We start from the raw sequence: 21496 nt of genomic DNA on the forward strand, positions 1-21496 counted from the left end.
ATACACTAAAATATCACAGATTAAAAACTTCCCTGAACAGGGCTGCCTTAAGATGTCTTCTGGATTTATCGCTTTGACATCTGCTGGGAGGGCGTTCCACAGGGCAGGTGCCACTACCGAGAGGGCCCTCTGCCTGGTTCCCTGTAACTTGGCCTCTCGCAGTGAGGGAACCGCCAGAAGGCCCTCGGAGCTGGACCTCAGTGTCCGGGCAGAATGATGGGGGTGGAGACGCTCCTTCAGGTATACAGGACCGAGGCCATTTAGGGCTTTAAAGGTCAGCACCAACACTTTGAATTGTGCTCGGAAACGTACTGGGAGCCAATGCAGATCTCTCAGGACTGGTGTTATGTGGTCTCGGCAGCCACTCCCAGTCACCAGTCTAGCTGCCGCATTCTGGATTAGTTGTAGTTTCCGGGTCACCTTCAAAGGTAGCCCCACGTAGAGCGCGTTGCAGTAGTCCAAGCGGGAGATAACCAGAGCATGCACCACTCTGGCGAGACAGTCTGCGGGCAGGGAGGGTCTCATCCTGCGTACCAGATGGAGCTGGTAAACAGCTGCCCTGGACACAGAATTGACCTGTGCCTCCATGGACAGCTGTGAGTCCAAAATGACTCCCAGGCTGCACACCTGGTCCTTCAGGGGCACAGTTACCCCATTCAGGACCAGGGAATCCTCCACACCAGCCCGCCTCCTGTCCCCCAAAAACAGTCCTTCTGTCTTGTCAGGATTCAACCTCAATCCATTAGCCGCCAATAGCAGCCTTCCAAGGATGTCCGAGCAATTCCGTAGGGCCCCTCTTGACTTTCTGACTCCCGGGGTATCCAGGGACTACAGCTCCCGTCATCCCCAGGCGAGGAGAGCCGCGAGGGGGATGATGGGAGTTGTAGGCTGCGAGGGGCTTCTCTGCTTTCCCTATCTCTGTGGCGCCTTCCCCCCCCGTCGGCGCGGGTGACGTCAATCCTCTGGGCCGGAAGCGGAAGCCGAGGGAGAGCGGCGAGAGCGCCCGCCTGCGCGCCTTGGAGGACCCGTCCCTCCGCCTGGGCTGGAGCCGGCGCCCGGCGCGAAGATGCCAGTGGCGGTGATGGCGGCGAGCGGCGGCCTCGGCTACCGGAAGCTGCTGGAGCAGTGCGAGACGCAGGAGCTGGAGGTCTGTGGGGCGGGGGGGGGGGGCGGCGTTGCCTGAGGCTGCTTCCCCTCCCCCCCCGGCGGGCCCGCCTCCCTCTCGGCCTCCCCCCGCCAGGCGCCGGGGGGGGGGGGCTCCTTGGCGAGGCCTCTCTCCGCGCGGGGGCTGAAGTTGCGCAGCCCAGACGCAGGAGAAGCTTCTCTTCGGGGCGGGGGGGGGGGCGAAACAGAGACGGCGAAGAACCCGAGACAGGAACTGGTTAAACTAGAGGCAGCCTCTGGGATCAAGGGATTCAAACAGCCTCCCATGCTAGCCGGGGGGGGGGGGAGATGGCAGAAATTGATGCATGTAATCACTCAGTTGCCATTAATTCTGTAAACCGCTTTTATTTTTATTTTCTAGGCCCCTGGAGGAATAGCAACACCACCCGTTTATGCGCAACTCCTAGCTTTGTACCTTTTACATAATGACATGTAAGTAGAAATTGTTTTCGATCTACCTCTAATACAGTGGTGCCCCGCAAGACGAACGCCTCGCAAGACGGAAAACCCGCTAGGCGAAAGGGTTTTCCGTTTTGAAGGTGCTTCGCAAAACGAATTTCCTATGGGCTTGCTTCGCAAGACGAAAATGTCTTGCGAGTTCCTGCGGGTTTTTTTTCCTCCCCCCACTTTTTCTAAGCCGCTAAGCCACTTATCAGCTGATCCGCTAAGCCGCTTAACAGCTGATCCGCTAAGCCGCTATGCCGCTAATAGCGCTAATCCACTAATGGGCTTGCTTCGCAAGACGAAGAGACTCGCGGAACGGATTCTTTTCGTCTTGCAAGGCACCACTGTACCTGGACTTGAGAAGAAGTGTGTCTTTGAAAGCAGCAGCTGCTAGAGGGTCACTCTGAGCTTTACTTATTTATTTAATTCTTCAGTACTTTCATAAAGCAGGTGGAGATGGGTAGTGCTTGTGAAATTGGAAGAGTTTGCGGAACAGGCGCACAAAAGGAGGCTTATTTGTTTTGCCTTCCTCCCAAAGGAACACATGGCAACAATCATCAGAACTGTTGAGACAATGCAATTTAAAATTTAAAAAATACATCTAAGGGCAATCACATACATCATAGATACTAATTCCAAGTTGGCCACTGTCAGTATCTTTCAGTCCTCAAATGCCTGGGTGAACAGAAAATTTTACTTGACATTCTTTATTGATACTGTTTTAAACAAGAGTGTGGCACATCAATAGTGAAACACTTTGAAGTTCTCTTGTTTTCAGTGAGGGAATAGCACATGTTTTAACTTCAGAATCAGTGGGATTTTTTTGGAAGGGTGATCATTTTGATTATGGCTATTTTGTCTGAGAGAGTGAAGTTGGTGTTGTTCCATCTCTTTAGGTCTTTGTTGATTTGTCACCACAGGGAGGTATAATTTGTTGAGGTTTCTGTTTATTTGTACCCCATGGTATCTGAGCTTGGTGCCACAAAGTTTTATCTTGGTGAAGTTGGCGAATTCTTTTTGTGTGAGAGGGGGCGTGTTGAAGCACGTAACCTGCAACTTTGCAAAATTTACCTGTAGGCTCGATCCCACTCACACGTGAAAACAAAGTTCACCACAGCCAATCATAAACAAGCAACCACACCCTAGCCAACTCCAACCTTCCTCACCACCAAAGGAACACAAGTGAATAGTTAAGAGAACTTGCGCAAGCATCACTGACACAAAACCCCACACATACATTAAGTAGAATAGAAACTTTGCCACCCAACCCCATCTGTAGAAAATGTACAGTGAGGGGGAAAAGTACAGTGGTACTTCAGGTTAAGAACTTAATTTGTTCTGTAGGTCCGTTCTTAACCTGAAACTGTTCTTAACCTGAAGCACCACTTTAGCCAGTGGGGTCTCCTGCTGCCACCACACGATTTCTGTTCTCATCCTGAAGCAAAGTTCTTAACCCCAAGGTAATATTTCTGGGTTAGCGGAGTCTGTAACCTGAAGCGTCTGTAACCCGAGGTACCACTGTATTTGATCCCTTGCTAAATTTGCCCGTTTGCCCTCTGACAAAGAAATGACCAGTCCATAATTTTAATGGTAGGTTTATTGTAGCTGTGTGAGAGAGAATAACAACAGGAAAACCCCCCAGAAACCCAGAAGACAAAAGTCAGAGATTGATGTGCATTATAATGAGTGAAGTAAGTATTTGATCCCCTATCAACCAGCCAGATGTCAGGCTACCTGGTATCTTCACTGTATGTAACGAGCAGAGATTAGAAGCACCTGGTGTAAGGGAGAGGTCTTACCTGTAATCCCAGCTCATTACAGTACCTGTACAAAAGACACCTGTCGACAGAAGCAATCAGTCCAGCATATTCCAAAGTAGCCACCATGACGAAGACCAAAGAGCTGTCCAGGGATGTCAGGGACAAGATTGTAGACCTGCACAAGGCTGGACTGGGCTACAAGACTATTGCCAAGAAGTTTGGTGAGAAAGTGAAAACAATTGGTGCAAAAATTTGCTAATGGAAGAAACACAAAAGAACTGGCAACCTCCCTCACTCTGGGGCTCCATGAAAGATCTCATCTTGTGGAGTTGCAATGCTCTGAAGAACGATGATGAAGCAGCCCAGAACTACACAAGGGGAAATTGTCAATGATCTCAGGGTAGCTGGGACCATAGTCACCATAAAAACAGTTGGTAACACACTATGCCATGAAGGACTGTGAGAGCTTGCAGAGCCCGCACGGTCCCCTTGCTCAAGACAGCACATGGACAGGCCCATCTGCAGTTTGCCAATGCACATCTGAATGACCCAGAGGAGAACTGGGTGAAAGTGTTGTGGTCAGATGAGACCAAAATCGAGCTCTTTGGCATCAACTCAACTCGCAGTGTTGGGATGAGGAAGAATGCTGCCTATGACCCCAAGAACACCATCCCCACCATCAAACATGGAGGGGGACATATTATGCTTTGGGGGTGCTTTTCTCCTAAGGGGACAGGACACCTTCACCGCATTGAAGGGACGATGGACGGGACCATGTATTGTCAAATCTTGGGTGAGCACCTCTCCTCAGCCAGGGCATTGAAAATGGGTTGAGGATGGGTATTCCAGCATGACAATGACCCAAAAGACAGGGCCAAGGCAACAAAGGAGTGGCTCAAGAAGAAGCACATTAAGGTCCTGGAGTGGCCTAGCCAGTCTCCAGCCCTTAATCCCATTGAAAATCTGTGGAGGGAGCTGAAGGTTCAAGTAGCTACACATCAGCCTCAAAATCTTACTGACTTGGAGAGGATCTGCAAAGAGGAGTGGGACAAAATACCTCCTGAGATGTGTGCAAACCTGGTGGCCACCTACCAGGAACTTCTGACCTCTGTACTTGCCAACAAGGGTTGTGCCACCAAGTACTAAGTTATCTTTTGCAAAAGGATCAAATACTCATTATAATGCACATCAATCGCTGACTTTTGTCTTCTGGGTTTCTGGGGGTTTTCCTGTTGTTATTCTGTCTCTCACAGCTACAATAAACCTACCATTAAAATTATGGACTGGTCATTTCTTTGTCAGAGGGCAAACGGGCAAATTTAGCAGGGGATCCAATACTTTTCCCCCCTCACTGTAAGTTGAAAAAAGAGACATTTTACATACTTTTGTAAACCAAGAAATCTTTAATAAAAAATATGTTTTTTAAATAATCAGTGGGATTTTAAAATACTGCACTTTTTAAATTGAATTTTGCATATCCTTAATGGGCAAGATTGTTAAGTCAGATTGTAATATTTGTTTCTACAAAGCTAGCATGATTCACCCGGTACAGCTCACTTTACTAAATATCAGCTCAGGACAAATCAGTATGTGAACCGACTCACCCTTGCTTTTTGACCTTCATAGTTGTCAGTCACAATCCTTCAGAGGCAACAGAAGCAGCACTTGGCAGGATTCCCTTGCCAATGTCTCAGCTCTAGACCTAGTTACCACAAGGTTCCTTGCTCACATTCCCCAGCCCTCTAAATGTCTCCTGCTCCTTCCCATTGCACACAGCTGCATCTGTGTACTTTTGCCCACCTTCTGGTTTCTACAGATTCATGTCTCCTCCAACTGTGCTCTGCCCACTGTCTGCATTTCAGGCCCCTGACTACCGTGAACACTTCTTGAGACACCTTGTTTCTTGACAAGCTTCTCTCTATCTTCTCCTCTAAGTTCGTTTGGCAGGGCAAAAAGCCCCGAATTAAGTTTAAAATACTAACAGATGCGAAAGAAAGGGGGGGATTTGCCCTGCCAGACTTGAGGTTATATTATGAATCTACAGCCTTCTGCTGGATGAAAGATTGGTTTTTGTTAGAGAACACTGATGTCCTAGATCTGGAAGGGTTTGATAACGCTTTTGGGTGGCATGCGTATTTGTGGTACGACAAGGTTAAAGTTCATAAAATGTTCAAAAATCATATTGTTAGAAGAGCAATTTTTATGGTCTGGACAAAATATAAAGACTTATTGGAGAGCAAAACACCAAGGTGGCTTTCACCGGCAGAGGCCAAGGCACGTAAGAGACTTAACATGGAGGCCTACTGGCCAAAATATTGGGAATTAATTGAAAAAGATGGTGACAATTGGAAGCTGCAGAGTTTTGAAAATGTAAAAAGCAAGGTGCGAGATTGGTTGCATTATGCTCAAATTCGGGAAATTTTCAAAACAGATAAAAAGGTTGGGTTTCAGGTGGAAAAATCGAAATTAGAGACAGAATTGTTAGAACCTAAAGACAAATTACTATCAAGAATGTATAACTTGCTGCTTAAATGGAATACACAGGATGAGACAGTCAAATCCGCCATGATAAAGTGGGCACAGGATATTGGACATAACATTATGTTTGAGGACTGGGAAAGGTTATGGACCACCGGATTGAAATTCACGGCATGTAGTGCCCTGAAAGAAAATATTATGAAAATGATATACCGGTGGTACATGACCCCAGTCAAGCTTGCTAAGATATATCACCTGTCTGATAATAAATGCTGGAAGTGTAAAGAGGCGGAAGGGACGTTCTTTCATCTCTGGTGGACATGTCCGAAAGTGAAGGCCTTTTGGGAAATGATCTATAATGAGTTAAAAAAGGTATTTAGATATACCTTGCCTAAGAAACCAAGTACTAAGTTATCTTTTGCAAAAGGATCAAATACTCATTATAATGCACATCAATCGCTGACTTTTGTCTTCTGGGTTTCTGGGGGTTTTCCTGTTGTTATTCTGTCTCTCACAGCTACAATAAACCTACCATTAAAATTATGGACTGGTCATTTCTTTGTCAGAGGGCAAACGGGCAAATTTAGCAGGGGATCCAATACTTTTCCCCCCTCACTGTAAGTTGAAAAAAGAGACATTTTACATACTTTTGTAAACCAAGAAATCTTTAATAAAAAATATGTTTTTTAAATAATCAGTGGGATTTTAAAATACTGCACTTTTTAAATTGAATTTTGCAGATCCTTAATGGGCAAGATTGTTAAGTCAGATTGTAATATTTGTTTCTACAAAGCTAGCATGATTCACCCGGTACAGCTCACTTTACTAAATATCAGCTCAGGACAAATCAGTATGTGAACCGACTCACCCTTGCTTTTTGACCTTCATAGTTGTCAGTCACAATCCTTCAGAGGCAACAGAAGCAGCACTTGGCAGGATTCCCTTGCCAATGTCTCAGCTCTAGACCTAGTTACCACAAGGTTCCTTGCTCACATTCCCCAGCCCTCTAAATGTCTCCTGCTCCTTCCCATTGCACACAGCTGCATCTGTGTACTTTTGCCCACCTTCTGGTTTCTACAGATTCATGTCTCCTCCAACTGTGCTCTGCCCACTGTCTGCATTTCAGGCCCCTGACTACCGTGAACACTTCTTGAGACACCTTGTTTCTTGACAAGCTTCTCTCTATCTTCTCCTCTAAGTTCGTTTGGCAGGGCAAAAAGCCCCGAATTAAGTTTAAAATACTAACAGATGCGAAAGAAAGGGGGGGATTTGCCCTGCCAGACTTGAGGTTATATTATGAATCTACAGCCTTCTGCTGGATGAAAGATTGGTTTTTGTTAGAGAACACTGATGTCCTAGATCTGGAAGGGTTTGATAACGCTTTTGGGTGGCATGCGTATTTGTGGTACGACAAGGTTAAAGTTCATAAAATGTTCAAAAATCATATTGTTAGAAGAGCAATTTTTATGGTCTGGACAAAATATAAAGACTTATTGGAGAGCAAAACACCAAGGTGGCTTTCACCGGCAGAGGCCAAGGCACGTAAGAGACTTAACATGGAGGCCTACTGGCCAAAATATTGGGAATTAATTGAAAAAGATGGTGACAATTGGAAGCTGCAGAGTTTTGAAAATGTAAAAAGCAAGGTGCGAGATTGGTTGCATTATGCTCAAATTCGGGAAATTTTCAAAACAGATAAAAAGGTTGGGTTTCAGGTGGAAAAATCGAAATTAGAGACAGAATTGTTAGAACCTAAAGACAAATTACTATCAAGAATGTATAACTTGCTGCTTAAATGGAATACACAGGATGAGACAGTCAAATCCGCCATGATAAAGTGGGCACAGGATATTGGACATAACATTATGTTTGAGGACTGGGAAAGGTTATGGACCACCGGATTGAAATTCACGGCATGTAGTGCCCTGAAAGAAAATATTATGAAAATGATATACCGGTGGTACATGACCCCAGTCAAGCTTGCTAAGATATATCACCTGTCTGATAATAAATGCTGGAAGTGTAAAGAGGCGGAAGGGACGTTCTTTCATCTCTGGTGGACATGTCCGAAAGTGAAGGCCTTTTGGGAAATGATCTATAATGAGTTAAAAAAGGTATTTAGATATACCTTGCCTAAGAAACCAAGTACTAAGTTATCTTTTGCAAAAGGATCAAATACTCATTATAATGCACATCAATCGCTGACTTTTGTCTTCTGGGTTTCTGGGGGTTTTCCTGTTGTTATTCTGTCTCTCACAGCTACAATAAACCTACCATTAAAATTATGGACTGGTCATTTCTTTGTCAGAGGGCAAACGGGCAAATTTAGCAGGGGATCCAATACTTTTCCCCCCTCACTGTAAGTTGAAAAAAGAGACATTTTACATACTTTTGTAAACCAAGAAATCTTTAATAAAAAATATGTTTTTTAAATAATCAGTGGGATTTTAAAATACTGCACTTTTTAAATTGAATTTTGCAGATCCTTAATGGGCAAGATTGTTAAGTCAGATTGTAATATTTGTTTCTACAAAGCTAGCATGATTCACCCGGTACAGCTCACTTTACTAAATATCAGCTCAGGACAAATCAGTATGTGAACCGACTCACCCTTGCTTTTTGACCTTCATAGTTGTCAGTCACAATCCTTCAGAGGCAACAGAAGCAGCACTTGGCAGGATTCCCTTGCCAATGTCTCAGCTCTAGACCTAGTTACCACAAGGTTCCTTGCTCACATTCCCCAGCCCTCTAAATGTCTCCTGCTCCTTCCCATTGCACACAGCTGCATCTGTGTACTTTTGCCCACCTTCTGGTTTCTACAGATTCATGTCTCCTCCAACTGTGCTCTGCCCACTGTCTGCATTTCAGGCCCCTGACTACCGTGAACACTTCTTGAGACACCTTGTTTCTTGACAAGCTTCTCTCTATCTTCTCTTCTGACCCAGCATACAGCCTTTCCTGATCTGAACCATTCTTCAGAGGCTCCTCTTCAATGAACTCTCACTTCAGTTTGCTGCCTCCTTGTTCTTTCCTTTGGGCCTCATTCTCTACCTATCCATCCTTCAGGTTCATCTGTTTTAGTCTACCCCTTAACCCACCTTCTACCTTCAGCTTCCTTGTCTCTAGGTGTTACCACCCCTTCTCTTCATTTCTTTGCTCTTTCCAGTCTTGGCCAGTCCCTGTGTGAGGTTATAATCCCAGCCAAACAGGCGACTTATACGTTACACTGGGCTACACATTGTTTTAAATACCCGAGCAACAGAACATTCTGTTTTACCGCAGCTTAGCCTATGCACACACGTGTGGCTTACAGGAAGTATCAAGTGTGCAGAAGATGTGTTCCAGACCTTGTACACTGGTACCTCGAGTTACAAACGCTTCAGGTTACAAACTCCGCTAACCTGGAAGAGTTACCTCGAGTTGAGAACTTTGCCCCAGGATGAGAAAGGAAATCGTGTGCCAGCGACGCAGCAAGAGGCCCCATTAGCGAAAGCACGCCTCTAGTTAAGAACAGTTTCAGGTAAAGAACGGACCTCTGGAACTAATTAAGTTCGTAATTAGAGGTACCACTGTACTTGATGTTAGAAGCGAAACTTTATATGCTAAAATGTTTTTTCCTGTACATAGTATAGACTGCATGAGGACTAAACATGCCCATATGTGGACATGCTGCTAGATAAAAAAAAGAAAGAAAATTTGTGAAATCTGTGTGTTTCCATTGTTTGAAATGTTATCTGCAGCTTATATAAAAGTGTTGCATTGTTCGGAATATGTTTCTTGCTTCTCTTTGAATTGTTGCCTCTTTTAATAGTCTTCTAGTAGTGAGCACTTGTTTTTAGTTAATGTCATTTAAAAAAAATACTTTAAATTGACACTTTTATGTTATTAGGAACAATGCACGGTATTTGTGGAAAAGAATCCCTCCTGCAATTAAGTCTGTAAGTAGTTTTCAATACTTTAAAGGATAGAGGTGTCACGCATAACTTTAGGGTTGTGTTTCCAAAAGTGAAAGCTAAAAAGCAACACCTTTGCTGGTTGCTGAACAAATGTTCTATTGCTGTTGAGATTGCTGAGGTTGCGTTTTGCTATTGTTTAATAGATACTTGCTGTATTTTATAGATTTGTATTTTATCTCTTTAAGTTTGTACATCTCAGGTGCTCCATGCAGAGTATTTCATGTCTGAGTTCAGACTCATTTCTAGAGTACGTCATGGATTAGGTAGAAGAAGTTTCATTTTTCTTGCAAATGTGTTTTACCGCCCAGTCCCTCTTTTTCCACAGCAGCAGCTTACAACTATAGAGCACATGAGGAATTTTGCTTTTGCTTGGTAGGAATTGATGAGATACTAGATTCTAAGCATGCATTTAACACATGAAAGTTCAGTGTGGCTGACGGAACTTGGGAGTGATGTTGAATGTTAACATCCTTAGGATGGGCACTCCACAAAGAAATAACAATTGCAGTAGAACCATTTTACTTTAGAGCCAAACTCTTCACAAATTGCATACAAGTGGAATCACTTTAACTGATTGAGTGACCTAGAGAGTCTTGCATATTGGGCTTTAATTAATTTTGGGAGGATGGTGCCAAGAGAGTTGGTGCAATAAGTATTATCCCCCCCCCCCCCGATTTTCTGGAGTGGGATGTTGAGAGGCCAGATGGAGGGCACTGTGCTTCACTTGATGCTTAATGTGAGAAGTGAGAGGGTTGGGGAAGGAACTAAAGGATTCCACTGAAGATGCACAAAAAGCAGCAGCAGTCAAAATCAAGCACAGAAGTAGGTGCTAGAGCAGATGGGAAGAAAAGAGGTTTTAAAATGCTGCTTCCTGCTCAAGTGCTTGGTTGGGCAGAGTTTATGATCCAGCAACAGAGGCAACCTAAATCAGTTGCTAATAGGGGAACATGCTGGTTTTTGGCTCTCATGGCCACCACAGCTGAGTTCTTGGTCGCTCCATTTACTCTAGTTGTGGACTTCTTCCTTTCCCTCTTCATCTGCTGATCAATGGCTTGTCCGTCTAAATAATTTTTCTTCCTTTCTTTGTAGGCAAACCCTGAACTTGGTGCAATTTGGTCAGTGGGGCAGAGAATCTGGCAAAGAGATTTCCCTGGAATTTATACAACAATTGGTGCACACCAGTGGTCTGAATCTATTCAGCCAATCATGGAAGCACTTAGAGGTACATCTTTCTAAAAACCCTAGTCATTTTCACTTGGTGTGGAAGTGTGTTCTTTCAAATGGTTGCTCAAAATCAGCACAGAATTTAGAATTGCTGTTTTGTCCTGTTCCAATACAGATTCAAAAGCTTTGACTGTTAGTGTATGCATAATCACTGTGAAAAAAGAGAGTTTGCATGAACTTTGCAGCATTTCCTTAAAGATTTTGCTCTTTTGTTTCTCTTTTAATTTTAGTGCCTGGTGATTTGTCTCCTGTACAAGTTTGATGTAACACAGTACTTGGGGTTGGCTTGTATATGGCCATGTGATAATTTATGATGAAGCAGTTTGACTTATTTTCAAAGGGGTGGGATTGATGCTATCTGTGGATGGAAGTCTGCCCATAGAGGAAGAGAGTTGGTTTTTACCAGTCCCGCTGCAACCCACGTTGCTCCTGAAAAGCTCTTTCTGGGAAGTGGGAGATTCCCCAGAACAGCATGGGAAGTGGCAGAGGGGAAGGAACAATTAGTGACAATCACCCCTCTCCCTTCTCCAGTGATGACCCATAAACAGAAGGAGACCTGTCTGAATATAACTCAGAGATTACAAAGCAAAACTTGAAGTTGTCAGAGGAGTTGGGTTTGTCTATACAGAAGATGCCTGAAGGCTGCAATTCTATGCATGTCTACCTAATTGAAGTTCCACTGATCTCAGGATATTTTTTTTCACAAATAAAGGTGCTCAGGAACACCTGCTACTCTGCTTGTTGCCAAGTTCTTGGCATGTTGTTTGGAAGCGAAGAATGGGAAAAGCCCACTGCAGCTCAGGCAACATACATGTTTGGATTCCTTTGTTTTGTTGTGGCCATATTGGGCAAATTCTTACTTGTATTGTATGATGATCCGTAAATTAAGGTAGCACAACTTGTTTGTATTCCCATTGAAGCCTCAGAATGGTATCAAAGTCAAACTCTTGATAGAGGGTTGTACTTGATAAAATCTTACTCATAGTAGTCCCATTGAAATCAGTGGACTTATATTAGTTGTAAGTATGCCATAGGTAGATCTAACCCAGAGGGCTGGGCAGTATCTGGTTTTCAGCATCGTAATATATCACAAGCTAGACATCATGATGGGATGCGGGTGGCGCTGTGGGTTAAACCACAGAGCCTAGGACTTGCCGATCAGAAGGTCGGTGGTTCAAATCCCCACGACAGGGTGAGCTCCCATTGCTTGGTACCTGCTCCTGCCAACCTAGCAGTTCAAAAGCATGTCAAAGTGCAAGTAGATAAATAGGTACCGCTCTGACGGGAAGGTAAACAGCATTTCCATGCTTCTCTGGTTCGCCAGAAGCAGCTTAGTCATGCTGGCCACATGACCTGGAAGCTGTACGCTGGCTCCCTCGGCCAATAAAGCGAGATGAGCGCCGCAACCCCAGAGTTGGCCACGACTGGACCTAATGGTCAGGGGTCCCATTACCTTTACCTTTACCTTTAGATATCATGATATATCACAATGTCTGAAATAAGGCTGGAGCTATCGAGAGGCATTGGCTGGCTTCACAGTTTTTCCTGCATTGTGATTTTTGATGGTGCCTTCTCTTGTGATTCTCTGTCGCCTGCAGGAGACAGGGGAGAGCTGAGCCAGCAGAGTTACCAGGGGCTACAGGAGTCGAGAGAAGGATTGACTGACTTCATGATTTTTCCCACATTGTGATTTTTGCATAGGGCACACATACACACACACAAAAATCATGATTTGCAATATATTGCCAGGTCAAAAATTATGAAATCGATATCATGATATGGACTTCAAACTGGTTTTGGACCCAGAGTCCTTCTAAAATATTGAAAAGTGCAAAATGTTTTGGCTGAAGGCAGGTTTCTTCAGGGGCACTTAGTTTTCTTATCAAGACTACTTATCTCCAAGTTGAGTACTTAGCCAGCATATTTTAGAAGGTTGTGTCCTCACCAGTTTCCTATGTGCAACAGTTGTTTTCGGGTGCAGTGGTGCCTCTGGTTACGAACTTCATTCGTTCCGGAGGTCCGTTCTTAACCCGAAACCATTCTTAACCTGAGATACCACTTTAGCTAATGGGGCCTCCCACTGCCGCCATGCCGCTGGCACGCGATTTCTGTTCTCATGCTGAGCTAAAGTTCTTAACCCAAGATTTACAGAAACACTGTAAAATTATTGAATGTTAATGATGTTGGAATGAAATGAAGTGGTTTTAGCAATAAGATAAAATAGGAATATGTAAAAATGGCTTGATATTAGATGAAAATTCGAAGTTATAATATGTGAAGATAAAGAACTAAGAGTAAACAAAGAGAGTATGGATTTGCTGAACTAAATATTAACTGGAATACAAAAAAGGGAGGTGTGAGGAAGTCATGAAAATAAGTAAATGAGTGGTAAGATAATAGAAAGGGATTTATTTTTAACTGTTTTCATCTTTTCTTTTCTTTTCTGGTTTTGTATCTTTTTGTATTTTCTTTTTACTATTTTTGTAACTTTTTTCTTGTTGAAAAGCTAATAAATATTATTCAAAAAATAAAATAAAATAAAGTTCTTAACCCAAGGTACTACTTCCGGGTTAGCGGAGTCTGTCACCCGAGGTGTTTGTAACCCGAGGTACCACTGTACATTGAAAATGCCTCTGTATAACCACTTTCCCATGGGGCTATGCTTTTGTCATATGCATTAAGCTCTTAACCCCCCCCCCCAATTTATTCATTACATAAACATACAAAACATTTTTTTTACATCTGATTTTCATCATTCTTCCCCATTATCTCTCTAATAGATGCAACTAGGCGGCGAGCATTTGGACTGGTCTCTCAAGCATATACCTCAATAAGTGCAGATGACTTTGCAGCCTTTGTTGGGCTTCCTATAGAAGAAGCAGTGAAAGGTACGTGTGTGTGTGTGTGTGTGTGTGTGTGTGTGTAAAAAAACGCTTTATTAAACTTGGTGTTTCACACCATGGAGTAACCTTGTACTGGTCTACTACAGTAAAACTTGTAGGTTTTCAAAGAGTGATACCCAAGTAAGTCACACTCAGCGTAGACCCATTGAAATTAATGGACTTCACTGTTTAAAATTACTGTTTAATGGCATCTGACTGCTGAACAGATATTATTCCCATTTTGCTTTTGGCTTTCAAGTGGATTTTTATTTGCTCTCATTGTAGCAAAAAAAGTATATGGGGGCATAGTAAAATAAAAATGCTTCTTGCACAGAAGGTAAGGAAATTTTCAGAACAGAATTTCCCTTGTTGAAGGTTCTGTATGGCATTGATGATTTTGCATCTCATTTTAATCATTTTAGGTGTTCTTGATCAGGGATGGCAAGCAGATTCATCCACTCGCATGGTTATGCCTAAAAGGCCAGGTAGGTGGAGCTCTTGATTCATTAAGACATTGTGTCTTTTTGTCGCTTGCCTTTCCTGTGAATGAATTTAAAAGGATAATTAACATTTGCATGCCAGTACTTAATTCAAAGTTAAAAAACAGCAAGGGGTATTCCTGAAACATAATGTCAGAAATATGACTTGGCGTATTTCTCATGGGCACAGACAGCTTTAATTACCGTATTTTTTGCTCTATAAGACTCACTTTTTCCTTCCTAAAAAGTAAGGGGAAATGTGGGTGCGTCTTATGGAGCGAAAGCAGGCTGCACAGCTATCCCAGAAGCCAGAACAGCAAGAGGGATTGCTGCTTTCACTGCGCAGCGATCCTTCTTGCTGTTCTGGCTTCTGAGAGTCAGAATTTTCCCCCCCTTGTTTTCCTCCTCCAAAAACAAGGTGCGTCTTGTGGTCTGGTGCGTCTTATAGAGCGAAAAATACGGTAAGCAAGCGGGTGTAAAGCTTTTAGGCAAAGGAGGGAGGGACCACCAGGGGCGGATCAGAAGATGGCTGACAATAACATCTCTCCGACCCACAGGGGGTAATTAGGAGGCTGTGATGGGAGTAAATAGCCTCCCTACCCTCCCAGGATTGGGGGGGGGGGCTGCCCTTGCCTGCGGTGCCCTATACCACCCCCGAATTTATGGGGATGGGGGCACTAGGCAGAATGCCCTCCTGTGGATTTCGGCACTCCTAGACGCAGTCTCTGATCCGCGCCGCTAGCTGCAAGAACTTCAAAAGGAACAATTAGGAAGAAGCGAATGCACATATTTCAAGGAAGGAGGGGGAGTAAAGACTGCTAACTGAAGAGTTCTCTGATAAACAAGACGAGTCGGAAGAACAAGAATCAATCTTGAGAAGACAGCCAAGACTCGGTATGGCAAAGGGACTGGATGGGGGAGGGGGAAAAAACTTTTCTTTCTTTCCTCTATGTGATTAAACAAGAACCCCCTCCCCCAAGTCAGAAATGCCACTTTAATGACTTAAGCTGTGGATTTACGACTGTGTGGAGATAAAGTTTCTAACCAAAGCATGTTTTAAGAAAAGCGTGGAAAGTTTAAGAGCTCTGGAATGACGCAGTTAAAAATACCATTGCCATATTGGTAAGCTCTGTCGGAGGACCTGAGTCTGGGAGGAGGAAAGAGCTGTTTTTATACTGTGGGTGAGACTCCTCAGTGGGACTTAAGAACAACAGACCCTGAGATTAATGATGGAAAGAGCGATGTTATTTATGAAAGTGATGATATATGGAAACCATCACAATATGAGGATTGGTCGAACGGAAAAATCCACACAGGATATAATTGGTGTTTATCTGCTTAAGGAGATTATCAGAAGAGAGCATAAAGGAAAAAGAAAAAATGTATGAACAAGATGAGATGTGGAAACAGCAAGATAAGACTGGATAGAATTATGAACTTTATCTGGACTGATTTGGATATGAATGCAGTAGCAAGAAGATGATCAGAATCCCCCTTCGGAACTTGAAATATGGGTCCCCTCAACAAAAATTTAAAATTCGGCTTTGTAATTCGGAATTTATGTGATGTGATTTGATTTGATTTGATTGGTCGGTTAATAAAAATTATATATATATATTTTAAAAAAACTTTTAGGCAAAGGAAAACAGAATGTGCCTTAATTTCTCTCAACTAGCCTTGGCTTTGGAGACTCAGTTGAATATGTTCGTCAGTTTGTGTGATGCAAATAAAGTGTAGTGAAAACTTACTGTAGTTGCCATTTTGAAATTACAACCAACTTGGGTTAGTTTGTAATTTGGTTGCTGAATCTAATGCAGAGGTCAGCAAACTTCATCAGGGGGCCTGTCCACAGTCCCTCAGACCTTGTGGGGGGACAGACGACGACTATATTTTGAAAAAAATATATTAATGAATTCCTATGCCCCACAAATAACCCAGAGATGCATTTTAAATAAAAGCATGCATTCTACTCATGTAAAAACATGCTGATTCCCGGACCATCTGCAGGCCGTATTTAGAAGGCGATTGGGCCAGATCCGGCCCCCGGGCCTTCGGTTGCCTGCCCATGTTCTAATGTTCTGCATTAATGGAATAAAGAACAAACAGGGCTTGATCAGTTGCTAAATACTGTGTGTACTCCAAGCCAACTAAAATTTCTCTAAGGTTTGTTTGCTGTCTCTTTAACTAGTTCTTAACCTTTATAATACGTATTTAACTCAGTTTGGGGTTTTTTATTTGTGAATAGTTCTTCAGGATAGGGAGTAATCTTACAGAACTGCTCTTTTTAAAGTTTTAGCTTCTTTTAACAGCCGCAGGAGTTCCTTGAGGTGAATTCCCCACAAAACAAAGGAACCTACAACAATTTTATATGACAGAGATGGAGCATAGCTGTAGAACAGTTAATAATTACAGTGTTCTTTTCAGCCAGTGTTGGCTCCTGTAGTGATACTTACATCACACAAAATCTTAAGCAAGTTTGTAACAAAAAGTAATTAACAGCAAATAAGCCAGTCCTCTAACACACAGGCTTGGGTTTACAATTGCTCTCTTACAAATGGAAGAGCTGGCTACCCAATAGAGATTCCTGCATTGCCTCTCATTCCATTCCAGAACATCTCTCAACCCTCAGGAGCTGAATTTTATTTTTGGGGGAAATCTGTTAAAATTTCTCATTTCCTGTGACTATAACTCCATTTACTAGTTCTCTGGGTGCCGCCCACAGAGAATTTTGAGGAGCAGCAGTAATACAACTTGGTAGCCCTCACAATACGCCTAGTGCCCCCCTTCTCCAGGCCAAGAGGGAACGGGCTCCTTGTGGAAGGCAGCAGTGGGAAGTATAGGAGTATAGATGAATCACTGTTTTCGTATCTTGAAAGTGGAAAAGAGATAGAGTGAGCAACTGAGAACAGAATAAATGTCCATTTCTTAGCACCAGCAGCATTTTCAGTAGCTGGCTTTTCATAGTCCTAGACATCATTTCTGACCAGCAGTTAATTAATGTTGTAAATGCCTCAATGACCCAGTGCTGGGGATTTTTCCAAACTGCAGAACACCTTTATTTGATTTTTAGTATCTTCCAGTCATGCTAGGTGTGATACATGCCTTACTTGAGTTCAGGGTAAACTCTGCTTCAACTGATAAAGTCAGTTACTGAAAAAGAACGCCTTAATGAGAAGTTTGAAAGGATTCACTGAATGCAGTGCTTTTAGGCAAAGCAAGTAAAATCTCTATAGCAAGTAAGCAACTTAGTAATGGATAGCTCTATAAAAGATTTCACAGTAAAATTAGGTACATCTAGAAACTCATTCTTGGTGCAATGGTCCTTGAATAATTTATAAATGTCATTTTGTATCACTGTCTCAGGTCCCCAAGAGCCTTCATTCAACAGATTTCACCCGTTATCAGGTATGTGTTCATTCATGAGTTATGTCGAGAGGGTGGTAGTCTGCCATGGCAAAATCAGCAGAGTTAAAAGGTATGGGTTGGATCCAGCATTGTTTTTATCCAGAGTTGGCCCATGGAAATTACTGGGCACAGCTCATTTAGGTCTGTTAATTTTAATGGGTCTACTCAGATTGTATCCAGCTAAATTATACTCAAACAAATTTATTATGGCATATTCTTTCAGATGCAGGAAGTATAATCCTATATTGGCAAGTATGTATGCATTTAATTGTAAGACAAGTATTGGAAAGTGAGTCTGGGAAATGAAATGCAAAAGCAGGGGCAATAATCGCAGTAGCCAGTTAACAAAGTATTGTTGTCGATAGCACAAAGTTGTGCAGTCACCAACACTGCCTTGTTGATTACTGTAGTTTATTTTGCTTTTAGGTAATAATCGCTGTTTGGCCTTAGATTTCAATTCTCTCTGGCCTCACTCCCCTCTGCCTGCCTTAGTCATATGTATGTTTGCTTGCTGATGAAGTGGACTGTGGTCCACAAAAGCATATGCCATAATAGATGTGTTTGGGTGGCCTTCTCCTTCCTCATCTGGTCAATGCAAGTGCAATAGGACTCCCCCCCCCCCCATCCCTTGACCTCCCCAGATCTGCTGCAGATGGTTGGGTGAACTTCTCAAACAGATTTGGAGGGGAAAGAGAGGGAGGGGGACTTTCCATTGCAGGAGCAAGAAATCCCTTTCATTGGCAGAACTAATTACTTAGTGCTATGTTGAATACAACGGTTAGTCTTCAAGGCGCCACACAAGTTGGTTTTATATCTACGCCATCTAATTTATGTACTAGTATTGTGTCAGAACCTATGTAAAATCATGTAAGACTTGGGCACAAGAATAGAACTTGAGCCTGGGCCTTGATTTCCATGTGGGAGTGAATCCCCCAACAGGGCAAGAAAAAGATCCTTTTCCACTCTCCAGATGACCCTTTACTGGGGCACACATCCGCTGCCCATTGTACTTGGCAATTCAAAAGCAGTGCCTCCTAACTGAATATGGATCAGACCTCAGATGTGACTTCTCTGTGCTTTTCAGTGGCAGGGGGCTATTACTCAGTTTCCCTTCCCACTCCTTCTAATTTTTATCCCATTTTGTGCCTTATTTTCAGAACCTGCTTCAGTCCCGCCGATTCCCAATGAACAGCAGTTGGCTCGGTTAACTGACTATGTGGCTTTCCTGGAAAACTGATAACTCCAGTCACTCATCCATTGCATCCTGTGTACTTCTAGACCTTTCAACATTATGTTTGTCCTGTTGAATGTTGCAATATATGCACTATTATGGAATATGCTGGTAAAACATAGTTTTGCATTTCATCTTTGTGTGTGTTTTGCTGGAGCAAGGGTTTAATTCACTTGATTCCCCCTGATTATCAACCAGCTGCACAGCAGCATTATATATTCAGTTTTAAACTCTTGTGCTTTATTGTGAGGAAGGCAGCTCCTCTCCAACGCTGATGTCTTGTAAATGCAGCAGTGGAGAAGAGTGTCATCCGTTGTCATGGGTGGAACAGAAACTGAACTCTGAAAGGACATGGAAGGATTGTACCCAGATCAGGGAACAAGGTGTAAGTCTGAGGGGGTCAGTCTTTGCAGTGTCTTTCCATAGAAAGTGGAGTCTGATACTACATGCTAAAGATTACACTCTTCCTTTATAATGAGGTTCTGAAGTTGCTTTTTCTGTTTTTAATTACCTGAAGTCTCCTTACTCTAGGCGGTTTTTGACTGCTGTATGCAATGTGTCCTTTTCTCTTTAAAAGGAAACTAAGTGACCATTTTGAAAGCATATTTGAGCACCCATTAGGTCTTCTGGGGGAAGATGGGAAAATATTGGGGTGTAGTTTTCAGAGAGCTTCATCTGGCTTCAGTTAGCTAGATGATGGTCTCATTGGTGTTTAGGTTCTTTCAGACATATGTGGCTTGTATTTAAGCCAGCAATTCTGGAGCATGTTTGCCATCACTGAGAAAATAGTTCTGTGGTTGTTGTAAATGGATGAAATTATGCTGCAACTTTGGATGAACATTTCTGAATTGGAATCCTGATCATATTGATTGCCATCTTCAGTACTGTCTGGAAGGAAGCAGCTTGCTCTTGCCATGCCCTTGTCCGTAATGCTTCCATTTAAAATGCAGCCCTCCTGTAGAGTCTCATTCTTTTTTCTCTTTTCATCTGTTCCCCTCTTCAGGTGTTGGTCACCATCATTTCATAGCTTGTCTCTGAAATGGGTAGTGTCTGTCCTTTTGTTCTCCCAATGCACTATTACTCTACATTCTGACAGTGTTTTGGATGTTTTTGGGTGCAAGAAGGTCCCAGTATGTACACAGTTACTTTAAGGGGCTCTTTGTGAGTGTAACCATTGATCTCAAACTATTATTTATTGTGGGGAGGGGGGAGCCTCAGCTCTTGAAATTGTTGGAAGTTAATTTTGGTAATATTAAAGTGTGCTTACATCAGACCAGAATCTTACTTTCTAAGGTTTTCTTCTAGTGATGCCTTTAGTATTAACATTATTTCAGCACTTAAAGGTAAAGGTACCCCTGCCCGTACAGGCCAGTCGTGACTGACTCTGGGGTTGCGCGCTCAGAGGCCGGAAGCCAGCGCTGTCCGCAGACACTTCCGGGTCACGTGGCCAGCGTGACGAAGCTGCTCTGGCGAGCCAGCACCATCGCAGCACACGGAACGCCGTTTACCTTCCCGCTATAAAGCGGTACCTATTTATCTACTTGCACTTAGGGGTGCTTTCGAACTGCTAGGTGGGCAGGAGCTGGGACCGAAGGACGGGAGCTCACCCCGTTGCGGGGATTCGAACCGCCGACCATACGATCGGCAAGTCCTAGGCACTGAGGTTTTACCCACAGCGCCACCCGCGTCCCATTTCAGCACGTAGATCCACGTTATCTAGCAGCAGTAGTCCTCTATTCTAGGACATAGATCTTCTGCAGAATGTAGATGACATAGTTCCTTCTCAATGGACCTCACAGTAAGAGCTACATCATGTTTCCTCAGATGTACTGTCAAGTAAATTTGTTCAGGAATGCAGTGCAAGTGTTGCGTGATGGAGGAGCAGGGTGGGGAATGCAGCCGAGGGGGGCGGTTCTGGAGAACTAGAGAATATGCTTTTGCGGAAGAATTTCAGGTGCTGAGAACTGGACAGGGAAAGGGGCTGGAAATCCTATGGAGCGGTGTGGAAAGAGCATGGAAGGCAGCTGAAAAGACAAAAAAAATGTGGAGCAAGCCAGTAAGTAGATGAACATGTCAAGTAAAATGGAATAAGAGACAAAGGGACTCCTCAATCATTTACTGAACTATTTACTTTTATTGATACAAACATTTGCGGTTTTAGAGATATGCACATGCAGTTGCTTCCCTTGATAACACTGACCATAGAGAGAGAATTTCACAGATTGGATGACTGAATTTCTCTCAGGAAACCAGCTATTTACACCAGGGGTCTGTGGGCCATGGTTGAATTGCATGTCTGTGATCCGGGGAGTGGCATGGAAGAAGCCGTTCAGGTTGTATCACTGAAAGCATGTCCATCTTCCCTCAACTTCTCCCCCACCCGGAAGTCATTCATAGAAGTGCTGAACTCTGAAAATCCAACACGCCCCTCCTGTGTTGGCCTCCTGGGCCAGGTGGGATGAGCACCACCAAC

The 21496-nt window shown here is 43.4% G+C and overlaps 1 protein-coding gene across 1 annotated transcript; it reads left to right on the top strand.

Moving 5' to 3' along the window:
• The first annotated feature begins 987 nt into the window (after positions 1-987).
• COPS8 (COP9 signalosome subunit 8) lies at positions 988-20302 on the top strand. Its single transcript, XM_081849950.1, has 8 exons — positions 988-1147; positions 1526-1596; positions 9736-9784; positions 10892-11024; positions 13807-13914; positions 14331-14393; positions 17751-17792; positions 18950-20302. Exons 1-8 carry the CDS (start codon positions 1067-1069, stop codon positions 19027-19029), a joined length of 627 nt encoding a protein of 208 aa, XP_081706076.1. The 5' UTR covers positions 988-1066; the 3' UTR covers positions 19030-20302.
• The last annotated feature ends 1194 nt before the right edge of the window (positions 20303-21496 follow it).

This window comes from Podarcis erhardii, assembly GCF_964252035.2.
Source record: "Podarcis erhardii genome assembly, chromosome: 1".
Lineage (NCBI taxonomy): Eukaryota > Metazoa > Chordata > Lepidosauria > Squamata > Lacertidae > Podarcis > Podarcis erhardii.

Excerpts from the sequence above, each read along its gene's own strand:
- COPS8 (XM_081849950.1), top strand. The coding sequence starts at position 1,067 with ATGCCAGTGGCGGTGATGGCGGCGAGCGGCGGCCTCGGCTACCGGAAG. Across the intron at positions 9,785-10,891 it reads TCCCTCCTGCAATTAAGTCT|GCAAACCCTGAACTTGGTGC; the intron begins GTAAGTAGTTTT and ends CTTTCTTTGTAG. Across the intron at positions 13,915-14,330 it reads TATAGAAGAAGCAGTGAAAG|GTGTTCTTGATCAGGGATGG; the intron begins GTACGTGTGTGT and ends TAATCATTTTAG.